This window comes from Crocodylus siamensis, chromosome 13, assembly GCF_052110815.1.
Source record: "Crocodylus siamensis isolate JL-2025a chromosome 13, ASM5211081v1, whole genome shotgun sequence".
In the NCBI taxonomy this organism is placed as follows: domain Eukaryota; kingdom Metazoa; phylum Chordata; order Crocodylia; family Crocodylidae; genus Crocodylus; species Crocodylus siamensis.
Genome location: NC_143407.1, coordinates 15548571 through 15569149, shown reverse-complemented (window position 1 = coordinate 15569149; position 20579 = coordinate 15548571). Strand labels below are relative to the sequence as shown.

The 20579-nt window shown below is 43.8% G+C and overlaps 1 protein-coding gene across 1 annotated transcript; it reads left to right on the top strand.

The window, feature by feature from the left end:
* The first annotated feature begins 63 nt into the window (after window positions 1-63).
* TIMM17A (translocase of inner mitochondrial membrane 17A) lies at window positions 64-20579 on the top strand. Its single transcript, XM_090025934.1, has 6 exons — window positions 64-167; window positions 3575-3674; window positions 8664-8727; window positions 10341-10469; window positions 16004-16114; window positions 20152-20579. The coding sequence occupies exons 1-6, from the start codon at window positions 142-144 to the stop codon at window positions 20220-20222; spliced, it is 501 nt and encodes a 166-aa protein (XP_089882060.1). The 5' UTR covers window positions 64-141; the 3' UTR covers window positions 20223-20579.

Genomic DNA, 20579 nt, shown 5'->3' with positions numbered 1-20579 from the left:
CCCCTTCCGCTGAAGCGTCACTCGGACGAACGCCATTGGCTAGCGCCTGAGGCCGAGAGCCAATCGGGTGGCGCCAGGATCCCCGGCGAACGTGCTGGGCGTCACGCGACCGGAGCCGGTTCCGTCGCTGCCGCGTGTGCCATGGAGGAGTACGCGCGCGAGCCCTGGTGAGCGGTACCCAGCAGGCTGCGCCCAGCCCGGCTGAGGGGAGCCGGGGGGTGAGGGGCGGTCTGGGCACGAGGCAGCGGCTTCGTCCGTCCCGCGCGCGGCGGAGGCCGAGCTGGACTCGCAGCCACGCACCGCCGGGGCTCGGCGCGGCTCGAGGCGCCTCACGACGAGCCTCCCTGGCTAACATGGCCGCCGCCGGGCGCTTGGGGCCTTGACCTGCCCTTGGACCCGCCATGGCCGGGTGGAGGTGAAGGTTAAGGCTCAGGACATTCGACGGGGCTCGGCCTCCCTGGCAGCTCTGCTCCGTCCTCCGGAAAACGCTCCCCCTGGTGCTCGGGGTTCTTAAAACCCCTAAAATTCCTGCATGGGGCCGCATTTGGGACGGTTGCAGCCCCGTTTTGAAGTTTTCTGCTGCAGTTGCTGATGCTTTTTTCATTCTCCTGTTTTAACAGGGTTTTATTGGGGAAGGGGCCTGGTAACGTATGTGCTGTCAGACAGCTAAATTGGGCAGGGTTTCAGATTCTTGTTCAAGCAGAGACTTAGTAGTGGCCCACATTGTGTGTGGGAATGAACAGCAAATGGAAAAAGCCCATCCAGAGGCCAATTATTAGTGAACCCTTGTTACGGTTTGGATCACTGCGCTGCCCCTCGGGAAGCTGGCGGGAGTCACGGGCTGCAGGAGGTACTGGCTGCAGCAGCAGGTCGGGCTCTGGTTGCTAACCCCCACCCCCTAGCCTGGCCTGACCCACCCTGCCTCCAGCCCCAAGGGAAGGGGTGTTGGAGCCAGGAGCTCATGTGGAGGCAGAGCTGGCCCGGCCCAAGGACACAAGCTCAGGCTGGGCTGGCTTCATGCCACCATGTGCAGCTCCTGACACTACAGACGGGGGCCACACGCCATGGGGCTGGGCTGGGCTGGCTCTGTTCCTCCACGTGTGGCTGGCTTCCAGCACTGCAGCCTTGGGAGCTGTGCGCCATTGGGCCGGACTAGCTTTTTGCCTCCAGGTACAGCTCCTTGCTGTAGTGCCAGGAGCAACATATGGAAGCAGAGAGCCAGCCTGGCCCAATGATGCATGTCTCCCTGCAGTTCCCAGCACTGCAGCGGGAGCTATGGAGAGCTGCACTTCACCAGCTGGCTCCATGCTACCAGATGTGGCTTCTGGTGCTCCAGCGAGGAGCTGCATGCCACTGGACTGGGCTTGTTCTGTGCCTCTACATGCAGCTCCCCACTGGAGTGCTGGGAGCCCTACCTCATGGCATAGAGCCAGCTTGGACTGATGGCGCACGGCTCCCTGCAGTTGGCCCACAGCTTCCTACTGGAGTGCTAGCATCAGGCCAGGAGCTGCACACCATTGGACCAGGCCAGGCCACCTCTGTGCTACCATTTGTAGCTCCTGGGACTCGTCTGCTGGGGGTGCCACCTGACACAGGCCACAAGTGCCCTGAGGGCTGCTGCCTGCTGCTGCCACTGGCACCATGGGGGAACAGGGGTATGTGACACATACCCTGCACCACATCCCCACAAACCACCCAACCATACCCCACGTACCTTCCCCCCCCCACATGCACAATATATTTTTTTTATTAGAAAATATAACATTTTATTTCACTTGTAAACATCCCTTCACCACAAATACATATAAGCATAGATTTCTAAAATAAAACAGAATTATATATAAACTCCATCTGTCTTCAGCCACCCAATTTCATAATCTCTTTCCTCATGTTTATGACACATGAACACTTATTTTCATATTGACTTAACTATTCAATTCTAAGATTATACAATGATATAATCCCCATGTCTCCTTTATGTATCCACAAATTCTTTTCTTTCTTTTACCATTTCTGTGAATTCCATCTATATACATTTATTCTTCTATATCCATCTATGTCTACATATATACATATTTACATTTATTCAGCTTTGACCCATCTTTCCACTTATTTTATTAGACCTCTCCCCTGAGGGGTTACATTCTTTGATTTCTTTCTCCCCCACACACAATATACAAAGAGAAGTTAGTACATCCCATCTTTCCCATTTCCAATGATTCCTGTTTTGTCACCAGCCTTTAAATGTCTGGCAAACATCACCAAACAGGGTCCCAGACAGTTCACCTAGAATTCCTCTGTTGCCTCTCTGTTAGCCTGGCGCATATGATTAGGGTAGCCACACCGTATATGAGATGAAGCTGGATGAGGTTGACCTGTGCCTCGTCTGCATGTAAATTTTTCAGGACTCCTGACAAGAACACCCACTTCCAGTCAAGTGGAGGGCTATTTGGCATGTTGGTCCTTTGGGGGTATCTAGAATGCATGTGCATCCTGAGCAGTGCTGAGCCATGGAATCACAGTGGTTTGACATGCTGTTGACTCTGGTGGGGTCCAGTCCAATGAGCCTTTTGTAAATCATGAGCCTTTTTGGCTTTGGAATAATGTCCAAATAGTGGGGCTACCATGATCACCAGGTTTTCCCAGAATGAAGCCTCTTTATTGCATTCGAGGCAGGCTGACCTATGCAAGTTTCCCAAATGTGGGAAATTCAGCTGCACAGTTCTGTGGTAATGGGAGATTGTGTTTGTGTTTTCTCCTTGGTGTGTTCCTTTGGCCTTTTGGCTAGGATAAGCATGACTAGGTGTATCTGAACTTGTAACACCTTTGGGATTGGTGTCTGCATGTAGGATGCTTGCTGTGTATTTGGGGAGTCTCCTAAGTTCCAGATTGATGGGTCCGGAAGGGAGGAGACTTGCCCAGTGGCAGAGCCACACAGATTTGAACAATTGAGCTTGGCCCAGTTGATTTGATACTAATTTAGCCTTAAGCCAGGAAAAAAAAAGTTTGTGTTATATATAAAAAGTAGGTACAGAAGTGCTACTAAGTGTGTTTTATGAAGTACCAATGCTAAAACTTGCAGCAGTTTCAAAAAAAGTAAATTGCATCAATTCTGGATTAACTAAGTCTGTTGGTACTATATGCAAATTAGTACAGCTATGTTTATTTCAAATTCTTTTTTTTCCCCAATTTACTCCATACTTGCCACTGGTCACCTTGCTAGGGTCACTTGATCCTATTATCTTTCCTGCTTGATGCAGGGGTCTGGACTCAATGGTCTTCCAAGGTCCCTTCCAGCCTTGCAGTCTATGAATCTATGTGCTCAGGGGGAGTATCTACGTGTTCATTAATGTGCAGTGCCTACTGCTCATTAAATTTAGTACTTGCAAAAGGAAGTACTAAATAAATGGGCAGTAGGCCACCCTACTATGCATTAGCACAATTGCATACTTTTTTGGGTGTACTACAAACTAGGAATGAATGTCTAATTGAATAATTTAAACGATTTTTATGTTCTTCAATGATAATTTCCATATTATAATTGTATGAAAAAAAAGTATTTATTTTTCTTTAGCCCCTGGCGGATAGTAGATGACTGTGGTGGTGCCTTTACAATGGGAGCCATAGGTGGTGGCATCTTCCAAGCTATTAAAGGGTTCAGAAATTCTCCAGTGGTGAGTAAAATAATTTTTGTTATGTAAACTCTCAGCAGCTTTGGCTCTTTTTTCATGCAGCAGTGAAATTTGGAAGGAGCTAGCAAGGATGGCATCTCTATATGCTTATCTTTACAGAGATTAGCCTCTAGTTGTGTTAAGGAAATTATTTAATCCACTGAACAAAAAGGTTCCAGGCCAGGAAAATAAATCTGATGAACATCCCTGGTTCTGGGTGGTCCGTCTTTGTTAAAGCTCCCTTCTTCCACTGCAGGTCTTTGCCCTTTCTGTTCCTATCACCCTCAACAGTGTGGTCCTAATAGTGTGGCCCCAACTTTTAAGGGGCATCTTTCAGGATGGGTTGGTTGAGTGGGGAAAGGATGCAGCAGGATGATAGTCTGCATACCTGTTATCTTTGTGCCTTTAGTTTCATTTGGCTCAACAAGGAAAGATATGCATCCTTGGCCTCAGACTTAGCTTGTCCCTTTCTGTTCTGGCTCACTTCCTTTCCCATTCTGTTTCCTCTCCCTTTAAGTGAAAACTCAATGTCCTTTTGCATAGGGAGATGAAGGGAGGGTGTTAGAGGCTTGTGTCTGCGAGGAATGGAAGCAACCAGAATGAATCGGATATCTCATTTAGATGGTCAGTCCTAACTTTTTTGAGGGATGTTACTGGCTTACCAGCCACTTTTGACCTCTGCTGCTATTAAATCTAATTTAAAAAGCCATTTTTTATTTAAATGATTATCTTTTTTGTTTCATTTATACACTTCTGCATTTGTCTAAGTTTGGCTGATGAAAATCAGGGGTTTTTTTAATCTTCGAGTTCATTGCTATTGTGTTTGGACTACTGACACTGCAGTGGATGTTTATTTGCATAAAATAATGACTTGTTAGGAATTTAAAGAAAGCCATCTCTCTTGGGATTAAAGTTACCAAAAAGGGCTCCTTCACAATCTAAGTTTGTTTTATCTTTAATGTAACATTATACTTTTAAACTTCAGCATGAGTGACTTTTCCAGTTTGCTCTTTAAGTAAAATTATTCTTTTCCATGTTTGGCTTGATAAATTAATAAGGGTGTATACGATTAAAAGTGTGCATATTCGTAAGTGTTTAATTAGGACTTTCTAGGAATGCAGTGATAAAAATGTTCTGGGCCAATACCGATGGCCCATTATTAACAAGCCATATTGGCTGATGCTGATCTGGTTGCCAATATGCAGCCTGGAAGCTCAGAGAGCAGTGTCTGGCTGCTAAGTCTGTTAGGGATGTGTGGGGGGGAATGGGCGTGGGCAGATCAAGGCCCCCATGGTGAGGGAAGGAGTGGGGCAGGAGCACGCACTGCTCAGCTGGGGTGGGGTGGGGCATGGGACAGAGCTATGAATGGGGTGCAGGGAGGTGGGGTGGCTCCATCCACTGTATGCACACCTGGAAGAGGCATAGTTTCTAGGGTTGGAAGGGACCTGAACAGATCATCAGGTTCAACCCCCTGTCCTGCGCAGGAACGAGTGTTGGGATTATAATACCTCAGCCAGATATCTATCCAACCTCCTCTTGAAGACCCTCAATGTAGGGGAGAGGACCACTTCCCTTGGGAGCCCAGTCCAGAGCCTGGCGGCCCTAACTGTAAAGTAATGCCTCCTGATATCAAGCCTGAACCTACTCTCAGTCAATTTGTGGCCATTATTCTGTGTTACCCCAGGTGGTGCCCAGGGGAACAGAGCCTCACCTATTTTCTGCTGGTCCCCCCTGGTGAGTTTATAGATGGCCACCAGATTCCCTCTCAGTCTTCTCTTGTGGAGGCTGAATAGATTCAGGCCCTTTAGTTTATCTTTGTAGGGCCTGGCCTGCTGCCCTTTGACTATGCGAGTAGCCCTCCTCTGGCCCCTCTCAAGGTTAGCCACATCCCTATTGAAGTGTGGTGCCCAGAACTGGACGCAGACGCATCATGGGGGCACGTGCCTCTGGGATCTGTGTGCGGGACAAGGGTGGGATGCTGCTGCAGACTGGGACTGGGGGCAGTGCTGGGCTCTTCCTGTTGGGTGGTGTGTGTGTGTGTGGGGGAGGGGCTGGGAATCCACTCAGGGCAGGCAGCACTGGGATGGGGGGCTACAGGTTGGACTACAGCCACCCCAAAATTCACTGTAGGCCCCCCAAACCCACCCATCCCAGCACTACTGCTGCCTGCACTGAGCACAGCCCTGGCCCAACCCCCCCTCCGGGAAGAGCCAGGCATTCACCACCCCTGGCCCCAGTTTACAGGGGCAGTCCACCTTTGCCCCATGCACAGATCTGGGGGGCATGTGCTCCCCATGCCATCCTCGGGGGGGTGTGCAGCGGCAGGACCTGCACCCTCCTGCCCCTCCCCAGATGAGCAGCTCATGGTGGTGTCCCACGCCCTGCCCTAGCCCCACTCCCTCCCTCACTATGGGTGCCTCGATCTGTGCCTCCCTCCCCTATACTCCTTCCTTCCCCTCTGCCCCATCCCCACAACAGGCTTACTAGCCCAACGCTGCTCTCCAAGCTGCCGGGCTGCACTCCTAGCCCCGTGTATGCTATGGCTGCACACGTGTGTGCAGCACTTATCAGCTACTTTATTGGCCACATCAGCCAATAAAAGCCAATTGCTGATGATGTCAATTTTCCTTATATCAGTGCCAATATGATACGGACTGATGTATTGGTGCCCCTCTAGGACATTCATTTCTATATACCTTTTAAATGTTAACTTTCTTGGATGTTATCTTAAAAGCAGAGATTTTGTTCTATGTGGCTGTCAAAATTGATATATAATCCTTTAAAAAATGTATCCATTTAAAAAGAAAGATTTTGTCATCTGTTGATCATTTCTACCAGTGTTCAGGATAAAAGCACATTTTCCTTGATGTTGAAAGGGAAAACCTCTCTTCTCACCTTCCTCCCTGAAAAAAAAATTGCACAATGTGTTTATATTTAGTTTCACTGTTTTCCTCGGGGGGTGGGAGGTTTGTTTGTTTCTTTGTTTTAAAAAACACTGTGAAACTAAAAATGTTTTTCCTCTAATACTACTATACCAATCTGGGAGTTATTTGAAACCATAGAAAATAAATCATTTTCAGAGAGAAGTGTAATATTATTGAAAATAATTTCCCTGTAACAGTTTCCCTACTTCTCTCTCTGGTGGTAGAATTCCTTAGTGTACACAAAAAAAAAATCCTCTGTTTACTTGTATACATTGAGCTGTGCCCCAATTTTATGTCTGAATACTGCTTTCTGCTAGAAGATGTTAGTCCTTCCCTGGGTGTATTCACACTTACAAATGCTGTGGGGTGGGTTTATTTTAGAGTAAATTACTTTAGAGTAAACCCACCTCAGGCAGGTATCTACACAACTGGGGATACAGGAGTAGATTTCCTGCTCCTAGCACATCTGCTCCTGCCCCTTCCAGCCCTGCACTGACCCCATGCAGTAGCCAGGGGGAGCTCTAGGCTCCCCCTGGGTGCTAGCCCAGGGGTTGGCAGGGAGCACGGGGCCAGGAGAGCACGCCTGCTGCTGGGGTGGGCCTGGGTGGGAACAATGTCCCCCTACCCTGGCAGCAGAGAGCTCCTGGCCCCAGCTCCCTGATCGGGGTCAGGAGGCTTAGAAAGAGCTGCAGGAGAGGGGCAGGTCCCAGCCCCCTGCCCTGACCTGCTAGTGAGGCAGCTAGCAGCAAGTTCCTGGCTGGGTGGTGATTCCCCACTCAGCCAGGGGCTCTCTGTAAGCTGCCCAACCAGTGGATAGGGTGGGGGGCTGAGTCCTGCTCCTCCCCTGCAGCTCTTCCCAAGCCCCAGTCCTTGATCACCCAATCGGGGCACGGGGCTGGGACTGTCTGAAACAGGACAGTCCCCATCCACCTCCAGGCTGCATGTGCAGACTCTGCATGGCTCAAGGCTGGCCAGGACTGTCCCAGTCAGGGGCAGGTTCCAGCCAGCTCCAGGCTGGACAGGGAACTCTCTCGGTGCATGGAGCTCCCAGGCCTAACTCTGAAATTGTGGAGTGGGGGCTGGGAACAGGCTGGGGAGATTGTTCCCAGCTCTATGATCATTGAACTGGATCTGGGAACACAGCAGTTGTGGAGCTGGTGCTGGGAGCTCCCTGCTGCTGGGGCAGGGGGACTTTGTCCATGCCTGTACTCGAGGGGCAGAGAGCAGTCTCCCACCCTCTGTTGCTTGGCTCTCCAGGAGCAGATTGCTCCAGGGCGACAGTCTGCATGTTCTTTACTGCGCAGTAATTACTCCTGAGTAAATTTGCTACTTGTATTTACAAGTAGCAAATTTACTCATGATTGGGGTAAATTAGGCAATGACACTACACAGTAATTGGCTCTACTGCACAGTAAAGTGTCTTGTGTAGATGTGCCCCCTATGTATTAACTTAGTGAAGTAATTTGGAATCATTCAGAAAAAAATAATAGATAAATTAAAAATAAGTCTGAGCTGTTATAGAAGTGTCTTGTTAAAACTGATACAGCAATTAAGCTATTACATCACAGAAAATTGTCTACTACAGTCATGTAACTGGGTTCTGTAGTTTACACATGTGCTAAGAAGGACATACTAAATACTTAATGATAAAATAAAAATTACTACCTTATCAGTATATACAAAATAGTCTGGAATGGCTATGTTCAATGAACTGTCAAACTGGTTTATAATAAAAAATACTTAGTGGGCATGTCTACACATTCATAAATGCACAGTAACTATTGCACATTTAGTCCTTGTAGAATCAAGTACTAAATAAATGTGCAGTAACTAGAGTTACTGCCCAGTACCTCTAGTGAATGCCTTTTTAGTGATGATACTGCACAGTAGCCTAATAATACTGCACGGTATTGTATTAGCATTGTGCTGTTAGGCTACTGTGCAGTTAGTGTCTTAGATGTGCCCAGTGATAACCACAAGTGTCTAAGAATTTGCAGCTGAATTGTTTATAAAGCTTAAAGATAGAAAACTTGAACTTCATTCTGACAATCAATTTGGTTTATTGTAGGGTGTAAACCACCGGCTGCGGGGAAGCTTGACGGCTATTAAAACCAGAGCGCCTCAATTGGGAGGTAATTACAGCTTTGTACACTTGTTATTTGTAAGTCTGTTTTTCACTTTTTAAAGGGAAGCTTCACAGGAACTAAGTAACTCAGAGGCTTTGAGTGAGGTTCAAAAACTTTATAACAACAAACATTGTGATCTGACGTGTATTTTGTGAAAGGAGTTGATGGTTTCAGTCTAGTTTGATTTCTTTGAGGCGGAGGAGTTGGTATCTACTATAAAATCTGCCATCCATAGTTTGGTATTTTGATGATGATCTAAGTCAGAGTTTTAGTCAAAATGCAGCTTCAACAACCTGCCATGCTTAAGAATGATTCTGAAGTTAACTACACATGAAGTGATGTCCCTTACTTCATTAATTCGATTCTAAAAGTTGACTGCGTGGTTTGGGTGATTAGTTTGAAAAGGAAAAAAAAAGGAGATGCTGACTAGACACTGCAAGAAAATGCATTAAGTGCAGCAGGGGTGTACTTGGTAGCCGTGTTAGTCTGAGACGACAACACAGCTACCAAGTACACTCTTGAAACATGGAAGATGCTGAATTGTAGCCGACTTTCAGATTTTAAAATTCATTGCAGAACAGCAAGAAAGATTTTTTACCTCCCTGCCTGCCATCTGACACCTCCAGATAAGGAATTCTACCTGATCTACACATCAAAGAGCTACTCAGCACAGCTCACAAAGAGACTCTCATGGACCCAGAGGGACAGCCTTCCATTTTCAGCTCCCTCTGTGCAAAAATGAAGTTTATTTCCTACCTATGGGGACTTTTTACCATCTTGTACCATCTATAATTTTCCCAGAGCCTGACAAAGGAACTTTGATCCCGAAAGCTTGCAGAAAAGAACAGTTTTCTTACGATTTCCTGGTTGGTCTAATAAAAGGTATCATTTTGAAACCAAGAGTTCTAGTTTTTTGTATGCCTTAAGTGCAGCAGGACTCCTTGAAGAGCACAGAAATTATTGTTGCCTCCTGAAGAAGCACATGCTGTTGCTGCTTCATTATACCTACATTAAAACTCAGGACTTCAGTCTCCATGTTTTTTCTTTTTAGTGTTAAGCTTTCACAGGCATTGAAGCACTCTGAGGACTGCATTTATTCTGCATAGTACCGGTTTCTGAAAATAAATACTTCTCACCAAGTTAATAAACTACACTTTCATTAGGCTGGAATTTATGTTTGCTTTTTGTAGGGGCTGTTGTTGTTAATGGTAATACTACTACTACTAGTAATATGTATGATGTGTTAGCCTTCTGGCAACCTTATCACTTGCATTCTGCTAGCATGGGTAGACCATACAGACCAATCATGATACTATGGACAGGTGCTAAATGTGTTTTGGAAATGTCACAAGCAAGAGTGGGCTAAGATTCCTTTAGATCATTGTCTTAATGATGGTTGCATTAATAGATTTAAAACCTTATTTATTGTTTACTATAAGCTTTCTGTAAAGTTACTCTGATCAATAAACTTTAGTGTTCACAGATATACTTTAGTGTTCAGAAATACTGGTAGGCTTCTTATTATAAACTACAACACATGTTTATAATACGGGTGTACTATAATCTGGTGTGTATTAGTAAAGTATCTAAAAGTTTTCGGTTTTTTGTTTTTCAAATAGGGAGCTTTGCAATCTGGGGTGGTCTCTTCTCCATGATTGACTGCAGTATGGTGCAGGTGAGGGGTAAAGAAGATCCATGGAACTCTATCACAAGTGGTGCCTTAACTGGAGCCATATTAGCTGCAAGAAGTAAGGAACCACATTCTGGGGTTATTGACCATCTTTTAATGTTTAAATTATATATACACATTGATTAAGCTGACAGCATCACTGACATGATTGGACTTGGGAAGGATTTTGTTTCTTATTATTTTTGTTTCCTGTGTTCTTAAAGTTACAAATCTTTCCATTTTTTATTTTAGGAATGTTACTGTTTTTATAATTATCTTGACATGTCCAGTGAGGCATCCAACATATATTTGAATGGTTAAACAATTTATAATATGATAGATTAGAGTTTGCTTTAAAATTATAATACAGCATTTCGGCCTGGATTCAGGAAATATTGAAGTTATTGTAACTATTTTCCTGAATGGGGTCTCTCATGGAATTTTCAAGTAAAGGAGTTGGACTTCTCAGTGATGTTCTGCTGAGCATACGTACTCGAGTAGTACGGTATAATTGAGAAGTTGCTTAGGGACACTGCGGAAATGCTAATTTGAGTTGTTTGATTAAACACAGATAGTTTTATACTTGTTAAAAGTCAGTTTATTTTTAATATCCTAAATGCCACTAAATATTAGACTGTTTCAGAATGGTTTAAATGTTTGTGTGCTGGATAATAGAGTTAAATGTGTCCACAAATGATAATCAGGACTTCCACCCATTGTTAGCTGCAGTACAGAGCATAGAGACTGAACAATGCTGCTTCATCAGTATTGAAGAATTTTGTGAATCTTTTATCAAGTCCATTATGCTTTTTTCAGCAAGCTTTGAAGCACATACTTAAATGTTTTGTTGAATGGGGATAGATTTAAGCATATGCTGGAGTTTTTGCTGAGTGGAGGTCCTAAAAGAGAATAAATGGCAGTGGTCAGATAGTCTCAGTAATATGAGGAATTACTGGTCAGTGGTAAGGAAGAAGACTTAAGGGTTTATTCTTCATAAGAACACAAAAAGTGCCATACTGGGTCAGACCAATAGTTCATCTAGCCTGGTATCCTGCCTCCGATGGTGGCAGAAGTGGATCCTGTACAGGGAGAGCACTGAATTGGGCATCTGTAGAATGAACTATCCCTTATTCAGTACCCACTCTGGCATCCACAATTACTTGTTTAGAAATGCCAGAGGAAATATCTCTGACCATTGTGTTCAATAGCCATTAATTGATCTATCATCCAGGAATTTATTCAGTCCTTGTTTTAACCTGGGTACGTTACCTACCTCTACCACCTCCTGTGGCAATGAATTTACAAGTTAACTACACATTGCATAAAAAGTTCTTTCTCTTGTTAGTTTTAAACCTGTTACTTATTTCAGTGGGCGCCTTCTAGTATTCTAGGACTTAGTGAAGGATAGTTCCCTGTTTCCTTGGCCCACATCCTTCATGATTGTACAGATTTCAATCATAACCCCCCCTTCCTTCCCCCAGCCTTCTCCTTTCCAAACTAAAGAGCCTTAGCCTTTTTAGTCTCTCCTGGTCTCATAACTGCTTATTCTGACTGCCCTTCTCTGTACCTTTTCTAATTCTACCACATCCTTTTTTGAGGTGTGGGGACCAGAACTGCACAGTTTTCAATATGAGGTGCACCATAGGTTTATATAATGGTATGCTGATATTCTCCTTTCTGTTTTCTATTCCGTTCTTGATGATGCCCGTAATTTTATTGGCTTTTTTGGCTGCTGCTGCAGTGACCTGGCGTTTTTAGAGAATTGTTGATAGTGACTCCAAGTGATCTTTCCTGAGTCATAAATAACAGCTAATTCAGAACCCAGCATTGTTTGTATAGTTGAGGTTATTTTTCGCTAGGTATATTACCTTGCATGTGTCGACACTGAAGTTTATCTGCCGTTTTTTGCCTGGTCACTGAACTTAATGAGATTTTTGCAGCTCCTCTCCATCAGTGTGGGATCTGTCTACCCAGAATAATTTGGTGTCATCTGCAAACATAATGTTCACTATGCACCCAAAATGTTGAACAAAATAGTGCCTGGCACAGATAAGTCTTTGGTGATGGATCTTGTTTGAATGCCTTTTGAAAGTCCAAGTATATTATCAACTGGATTCCCTTTGTCCATGTGCTTGTTAACATTTGAACTTCAACAGATTTGTGAGGCAGGATTTCTCTTTACAAAACCATGTAGATCATTTGCCCTTGTGGCTTCTGATTTTACTCTTTATTATAGATTCTACTACCAACTTACTAGGTATAGAAATGAGACTCGATGGTCTATAGTCCCCAGGATTGCCTCTGGCACCCTTTTCAAAGGTGGCTGTTATGTTGGCAATCTGCCAGTCCTCTGGCACAGAGGCTTGTAAGCATTATGCTGAATGCTATCTGGTCCTATTGACTTACTAGTATTTATTTTACCAGCGGGCATGCCTACATGAGATACTTACTAAGCAATAGCTTAATAACACTGAGAAGTAGCATACCAGTCAAAAACCGTGCTAATACGCTCTTGCACAGTGTTCTTAGGCTGCTGATCAGTAACTAGGCGCATTAATAAACATGTAGATGCACCGAGTTGTCTCTCTTGTCACTTCAGTGTGGTCCAGCTCTTCTGACCTGTCTACTCAAAAGGATTGATCTGGCACCTGGCATGGGAATTTCCCCGGCATCTTCTGTGGTAACAACCAATGCAGAGAATTTGTTTAACTTCTCTGCTCTGACCTTATCATCCCTGGGTGCACCTTTTACATTATCATCTAATGGTCCCATCAATTCACTAGCTGGCTTCCTAGTTCTGGTATATTTATTATTAACTTCAGCATCTTTTGCTAGATGCTAAAAGAGAATTTGAAGAGTGTGCCTTATTTTGCTTTTTCACTTGACCAGAATTTGTGATTCTTCCCATTTTCCTCAGTTGGGCACACCTTCCTTTTTTTATTTTTTGAAAGATGCTTTTTTGCCTTGAATAGCCTCAACTCTGCTCTTAAAAAATGTAGGGGTTTTACTGGTCTGCTTGGTACCTTTTTTGGTTTGTGGCTTATATTTTTCCTGAGCTTCTAATATGGTATTTTTAAACAGTTTCCAAGCTGCGCACAGGCTTTTTACATTTTTGACTGTTCCATTAAACTTCTTTCTAACTTCCCTCCTCATTTATGTAATTTCCCTTCCTAAAGTTGCATGTTGGCATGGTAGACTTTTTTGGCTTACTCCTTCCTGCCAGAACTTTAAATGAAATTGTTATGGTTGCTATTACCAAATGGCTCACCAACAGATGCCACTTGATCCAGGTCCTGTATGTTGCTTAGTATTAGGTCTACAATTGGTTCTCCTCTTGTGGGTGCCAGAATGAGTTGTTCTATAAAACAGTCACTTATCACATCCAGAAATTTTATTTCTACATCTCGCCCTGATGAGGTCATTGTGAGGATGGCTGAAATCCCCTTTTGTGATTATTTCATTTTAGCAGCTTCTGTAATCTCCCCGAGTATTTCCTAATCACCTTCACCTTCCTGATCAGGTAGTCAGTAGTACAAACCTAATACTATAATCTTTTCATTCAAGTTTGGAATTTCTTCCCACAGGGTTTCTATGGTAGTTTTCTTTTCAGTAAGATTTTTATACTACTCCTATCTATACTGTCCTTAACGTGGAGTGCCACTCCACCACCTGTACATTCTATTCTGGCATTTCCGTATAGTTTGTAACCTGTTAGAACAGTATCTCTTTGACTGTTGTCCTTCCACCAAGTCTCTGAGATGCCTAGTTTGTCAGTGTCACCATTTAATACCAGACATTCTCGTTCACCCCTTATATTTTAGGTTTCTGGCTTTTATACAGAAGCACTTATAAATTTTGCCCTTACCTGTTACTGCTTATGCTGTTTGTTTGGAACTCCAGATGTTCTGAGTCATCCTCACTGGATGCATCTATGTGTATGATTAATGCGCACAAAGATAAGCCCTGGAGTTTTGTGCTCCCAGGCACACTGTTTGAATATGCACCTGGGAGCAAAAAACCCAGGAGCATATTGCTCTGGAGTTTGTTCATATGCGGCACATGGGGCCTGGTTAGAGCAGCGTGGGCTCACAGGGGACCTGGGGAGTCAGCCTGCCAGCCCAGGGCTGCTATAACAGGCCTCCATGTGCTGTGGAGGGACTGGATGAGGCACAAGGATGCTTCATCCCAGGGCTAGCTGGCAGGCAACCCCTGCCTGAAGCACCCTCATGCCTCAGCCAGCTGCTCTTCAGTATGTGAGCCCCATCAGAGCAGCCCTGGGCTAGCTGCTCCACTGAGGCTTCATGTGCTATGGAGCAGCTGGCTGAGGCATAAGGGTACTTCAGCATGGGGGCTGTCAGCTAGCCCCATGCTGAAGCATCCTCATGCTCAGCCAGTCACCCTGGTCCCCCTGACCTCCTGGGTTCCCTGCCAGCCCAGGGCTGCTCCAAGCAGGCTCCATGTGGTGCAGAGGAGCTGGCTGAGGCATGAGGGTGCTTCAGCATGGGGCTGTTGTTGCCTCAGCCATCCCCTCTGTAGCATATGGAGCCCAGTTGGAGCAGTCCTGGGGTGGCAGGCTGACCCCCTGGGTCCCTTGCCAGCCCAGGGCTGCTTCAGCTGGACTCCAAGTTCTGTGGAGGGGCTGGCTGGGACTTAGGGTGCTTCAGTGCAAGGGCTGCCTGCTGGCTAGCCATGGACTAAAGCATGCTTGTGACCCAGCCAGCCCCATCACCTTCTACATGTGCGCTGCGGTGCATGAAACAACAACACCACAGAGTAGTACTTGCATTTAGCCGGACTACCTTGCTGCAGCATTTATTACTGCAACCTAGTAAGGCCACATGTGTAAATGGTGATGTTTTACTACAAAGGTAATTAGTCAGCTCTAGAGTAAATATCTTGTGTAGATGTGCCCACTGTTATCTACAGTTATACTTCTTACACCCTCACTATCCCCTTCAAGACTATATAGAATCTGAATGATATCCCGCTTCGGAGTTGTCAGCATGACCTGTGTGCCATTCCACACTTGTTGGCTTTCCTCCACTTTTTAGCTTAAACACCACACTGCAACTTTTTTAATTTTAACAAGAGTCTAGTTTTGTTCTGTTTCAGTAAGGACCTCTCTTTTCTGTAGAGATTCCTCCTGTCCCCCAAAAATTCCCCAGTTCCTGATAAATTTAAACTTCTGCCTGCCACCGTCATCTTATCCATGCATTGAGACTCTGAAGCTCTGCTTGTCTTTCTAGGCCTGTGTGTGAAACAGGAAGGATTTCAGAGAATACTACAGTGAAAGTCCTGGACTTTAAACTCCTGCCTGGCAGCCTGAATTTAATCTCAGAAAGTACTTTAAATGTTACTGATGGAGGATGCCAGAGAAAAGCAAAGTAAAATGACAGTGCTCATAATACCAGTTCTGCTTTGTTGTATTAGGGCAAGGCTTGTGTGGTAATTGTAACTTTTTGTGATATTAATGAATGCTTAGTGGCTGAGATCCGTCTCTACATAGTCTGAACACTGAAGAGGTGGTAATTCTATGCAAAATGGATAATCTGCCAGACTTGAACAAAAGAGGTTTTGAAAGGCAACCTGTTTTGTATTCTGACATTTTTGTAGATGGACCAGTTGCCATGGTTGGGTCTGCTGCAATGGGAGGAATTCTTCTAGCTTTAATTGAAGGAGCTGGTATCCTATTGACAAGATTTGCATCCACACAGTTTCCAAATGGTAAGGATTCCACACTTCAGATTTGAGTGTTACAAAGTATTTACAACATTTTTGAAAATGCCATCACTTAAGGATGACAATTTATAGGGAAAGGAAAGCCAGATACCTGTCTTTGAAATATCAGGAAATGCCAGATCATTTTCTAGGATCTCTTTGAAGTTCTAGTCCTCTTCATTTTATATCTGTCTTCCATTCAAGTGTGTCAGTTATTGTAATTAGAAATGCTATAGGAGTACATTTGACTGCTCTCATACCCTTTTCTTACATTTTATATCTTTGTTTGTCTTTTCTTTTTCCAAATTATTTCATACGTTCAGGTCTGCAGAACAGATTTCCCAGAATAGAAAAATCATGTCACAAATGGTGTTTTGCCTCTCTCCTCTGATGCCATTGGCTAATTTCAACAAGTCTCAAACAATGCAGATGAAGTTGGTAGATATTAAAATGATACAGAACAAATGCCATATTGGGTAATATAGCTCATACAAACCATTTCTGTATCTTGTAAGAAGAGTGTAACATGGTAGCTGTTACAGGCTTTTTGCATACCTGGTAAACATCAATATGATTCTTGAAAGCGTAAATTGACTCAGCAATTTTAGCTCTTACTACTGTACTGCTTTTGGTGCTGTTATTTTGCCTGTGTTTGAGTGAGTTCACACTCTGCCAGCTGCTGGGAGAAGTTGCTGTGTGGCAAAAAGCCAACTGACAAACAGAATTGCTAAAGTGGGAGCAGCTCAGAGGCCAGAATTAAAAGCTATTTCCAAATTCTGTAGTTTGGGTGGGAGGTGGAGAGTCTCCATTATGCACAAGAAGGAGCTGACAGGGTTAGAAGCATTTTTTTTCTGTTGACATGCATACTTTAACATCAGGGGTGTAAAGGCACAATGGTAAAGTGCTGCATTCTAAGTAGGGCCCAGATCAACTCTGGGAATCCTAAGGGGGGAGAGGGGCTAAGGCAGTGCTTCCCAACCTTTTCCTCAGCATGACCCCATTGAAACATTGGAAATGTTTTGTGACCCCAAAATGATACAGACAAGATCCAGCTCTCCCTACCTCTCACAGCAAGCAGGGAGCCAGCTTTTCCCATACTCCTTCTGGAGGAGCTGCCCATGGCTCCATCCTGCTGCCCCAGCCCTTCCCCTCCTTCCTTCCTCCCTCTCACAGTGTGGGGCCTCAATCTGGCCCTGCCCCTCCCGCCCTCCCCCCCCAAACTTGCCTGGAGGTAGCTGTAGAAACTGTTCTCCATGCTGCCATATGCATGTGGCACCTCCTGCCAGATCATCCTCCTTCCCAGGCAGCCCCTTCCAGGCTGGAACTCTGCCAGCCTGCAAGGGGAACCCACCGTTCCCTGCTTTTTTTCTGTGATTTTCATCACGATGAGTCAACTCTGTTGAGTATCTTTGCGACCCCATTTTTTTTATTGTTGCAACCCCAAACTGGGTTGTGACTCCAAGGTTGGGACCTGCTGAGCTAAGCTGTTCATTCCAGGAGTCAATGCTGACGTGCATGATTTTACTCGGTCAAATATCCCAATTTAGTTTTCCTGCCAGAAGCCCAGAAAGGAGTTGTACTTCTTCGGAGGTAAAAAATGTAAATGTTTAGTTAATAAGGAGCCATGTACACTTCCAAGAACATGAAGACTTAAGAGTCGGAACGCAAGTGTGACTGAGGCAGTGGTTTTCTTTTTCTGTTGTGTCACTTCAGACATTTACGCTTCAGCCTGACACAGGCAGCAGTTTGTTCTGAAGTCTAAAGACCATCTTTCATACTAAACAGATATAGAAATAACGATTTTAGGTTAAGTTTTGAGAATAGCATGTGATTTTATAGCATGTGAACCCAAATCTTGGTTTCAGTGGTTTATAGAAAATCAGATTGCGTGCCAACATTGAATAATGTATGATTGCATGCCAACATTTATCTAATTGCATTTCAACATTAAATAGTATATGGAGCATCCTACTTTGTGCCTGATGCTTCCCTATGATGTATTTGGCCTGTATTTTTGTATTTGCATCACTTTTCAGAGGAAGAATAATCTGTTTGTTTGTTTTAAAGCAGAGGTACTAGTAATCAAGGAACATTGCCTTTATTAACATTTCCTCTTGACATTATCTCTGTCTGCCTCATCTGTAAATGGGGATAATTTTTATAATATTGCAAGGCCAATTAACTATACATACAGAAAGAACCTTATGGTTTTGTAACTAAGTTAGTTAGAGACTGCCCCCTTTTTAATGCAAGTCTGAGACAGTGGTTCACCATATCTGTAACCAACTTGCATGGAATAGCTGCTCTAAACTTGGTTTGGATCTGTGCAAAACATGCTTAATATCTGGCTGCTGTCCTTGGAAGCTGACCCATGCACTGGCTTTACCTGCAGCTCAGGATAACTTGTGGTTGTAACACTGTTCTGCTTTGTAAATGGAATTTTTTACCTGTGCTTTATACTGTTTAGGTAGGTTTCCTAATTCTCTTCTCTTCATTCTTTTCCTAGCAGTAGGAAATCCTATACTGCCACAGGGTAGGGCGTTCTTTTTAGACGAAAGGGAACCCTTGTTAAATTTGGGGTATCCCTCTGAAAAAACCAGCTCTTAGCTTTCACTTTTTTTTCTTTTTTGACTATAGTAAAATAATAGAGCAATTCTTCTGTTGCAAAGACTTCAGAGTACAATGGGTCAGAATGTTTTTGACACTATGGATTCCTATTTGAAATCTCTGGGTTTATCTTGTGAATCATGTGTAGGTGGTTGTACACTAAACAGTGCTAACATTGTGCAGCACCCATAAAAGGATCTTGTAGCACTCTGGCTGAGAATCAGTTATCTAAGTGTATGTCTACATGAGACAAGGCAGCAGCCCCACGAGGCAGAGTACCACTGACAGTATTCTTTGTGCATGTTATTTGGACTCTATATTGTCTAATGAGGCAGTATGAGATCAAGTGCACGGACCTCCCCAGAATGCACTGAGACTAACAGATAGCACAATTGCTGTGACCAGAGAGATGGCTGATATAGAGTTGTGTTGTGTCCATACAGCTTTTTCCTTTAACCAAAAAAAAAAGTGTGTTCTTATATAAACGCTCTTGTACCTACTATGTAGCATGGATCTAAATAACACATCTAGGTAAAAATAAAAATGTTTTTGTTAGGTTATTTTCTTAGTATTCCTGGAACATGAAGTAAGCTAGTACCTGATGGACCCATTATTTCAGTCCTGTTCAATGTCATTCTTCTTCATTTATCTAAATTGCAATAGTTTTTCCTCTTTGACAAAGAAATGTGCTCCTAAATCCAGCGTAAGGTACCAGCGGAGGAGTGTTCTGTATGTTGCAACTTACGAAGCAGGTGACTCATTAAAAAAAAAATGTGGTCAGAGTGGAGTCTTAGAGGTCAGGACTTGATGCTCCTTTAGTTGTTTCACTCAACTGGTTTGCTCTGGAATTAGGCAAGTCACTTCATGTAAAACCTACATGAGTTGCAAAATTGCATTGAAAGATTTAGACCCTGTTTGCATTACAGACTGCATTATATAGCTGTGCAGGCAGTGGAGATGTAGCAAGCAAAGGTATCCTGCGGGTATATAGTATAGTTTTAGCATCTTCCTGACTTAGGTTTTGCTAAACCTTCGTTTGTCAGCATAGCTGTGTTCGCACCCTCTGTTTTGTTAGTGTAGTTATCTTGGCTTGGGCCTCTGATCTTTTCACATCCCAGGTCAGTAGAATTCTGATGTAGACTAGACCTCAGGATCCAAGTCACTTATGTGACTGGAAATTTTACCTTTCACTTTTCTGTGTTTCTGTTCCGCTATTTATTAAATAGGGATGAAACCACTCATTATAGGAAGGGGTATTTTATTTATTGAGCTGGAAACCTTTTGAGCTTCCTTGAATGACAAACTGTAAATACAAAGCCTTTATTTCTGGCATTGCTAATCCAGAAAGGATTTATATAAACAGATCACATGTTTGTAGGCCAGCGAGGTATTAAAGGTCTCTTTTAAATGTATTAATTATTTTCTCTTATTTACAGGCCCTCAGTTTTCAGATGATCCTTCCCAATTATCACCTTCCCCATTTGGTGACTACAGGCAGTATCAGTGATTACCATTACTCTGTTTCATGTTATACAGTGCGCTGTAATTATAAATGCTGGAAGATCAAGATACAATTTAACACCTTCAGTTGGAAATATGTGGCAGATCTCTTTGTACAAACCATGGCAAGAGGACACTTAGCACTTTTTCCTGTAAAGATGAACAGAGAAGCTTTAGAAGATCATAAATGTATTTATTCATATAAGTTCATTGTTAGAATGCTGATACATTGGTGATACGAGACATCAAAACGAGAACCAAGCAGAATACCATAAAGAATTAGATGAATTTTACTGTGGTCTTTTCTGAAATGTGGTATTAACCATTACTGTAGTCATCAACAATAAAGACATCTGACATTTAA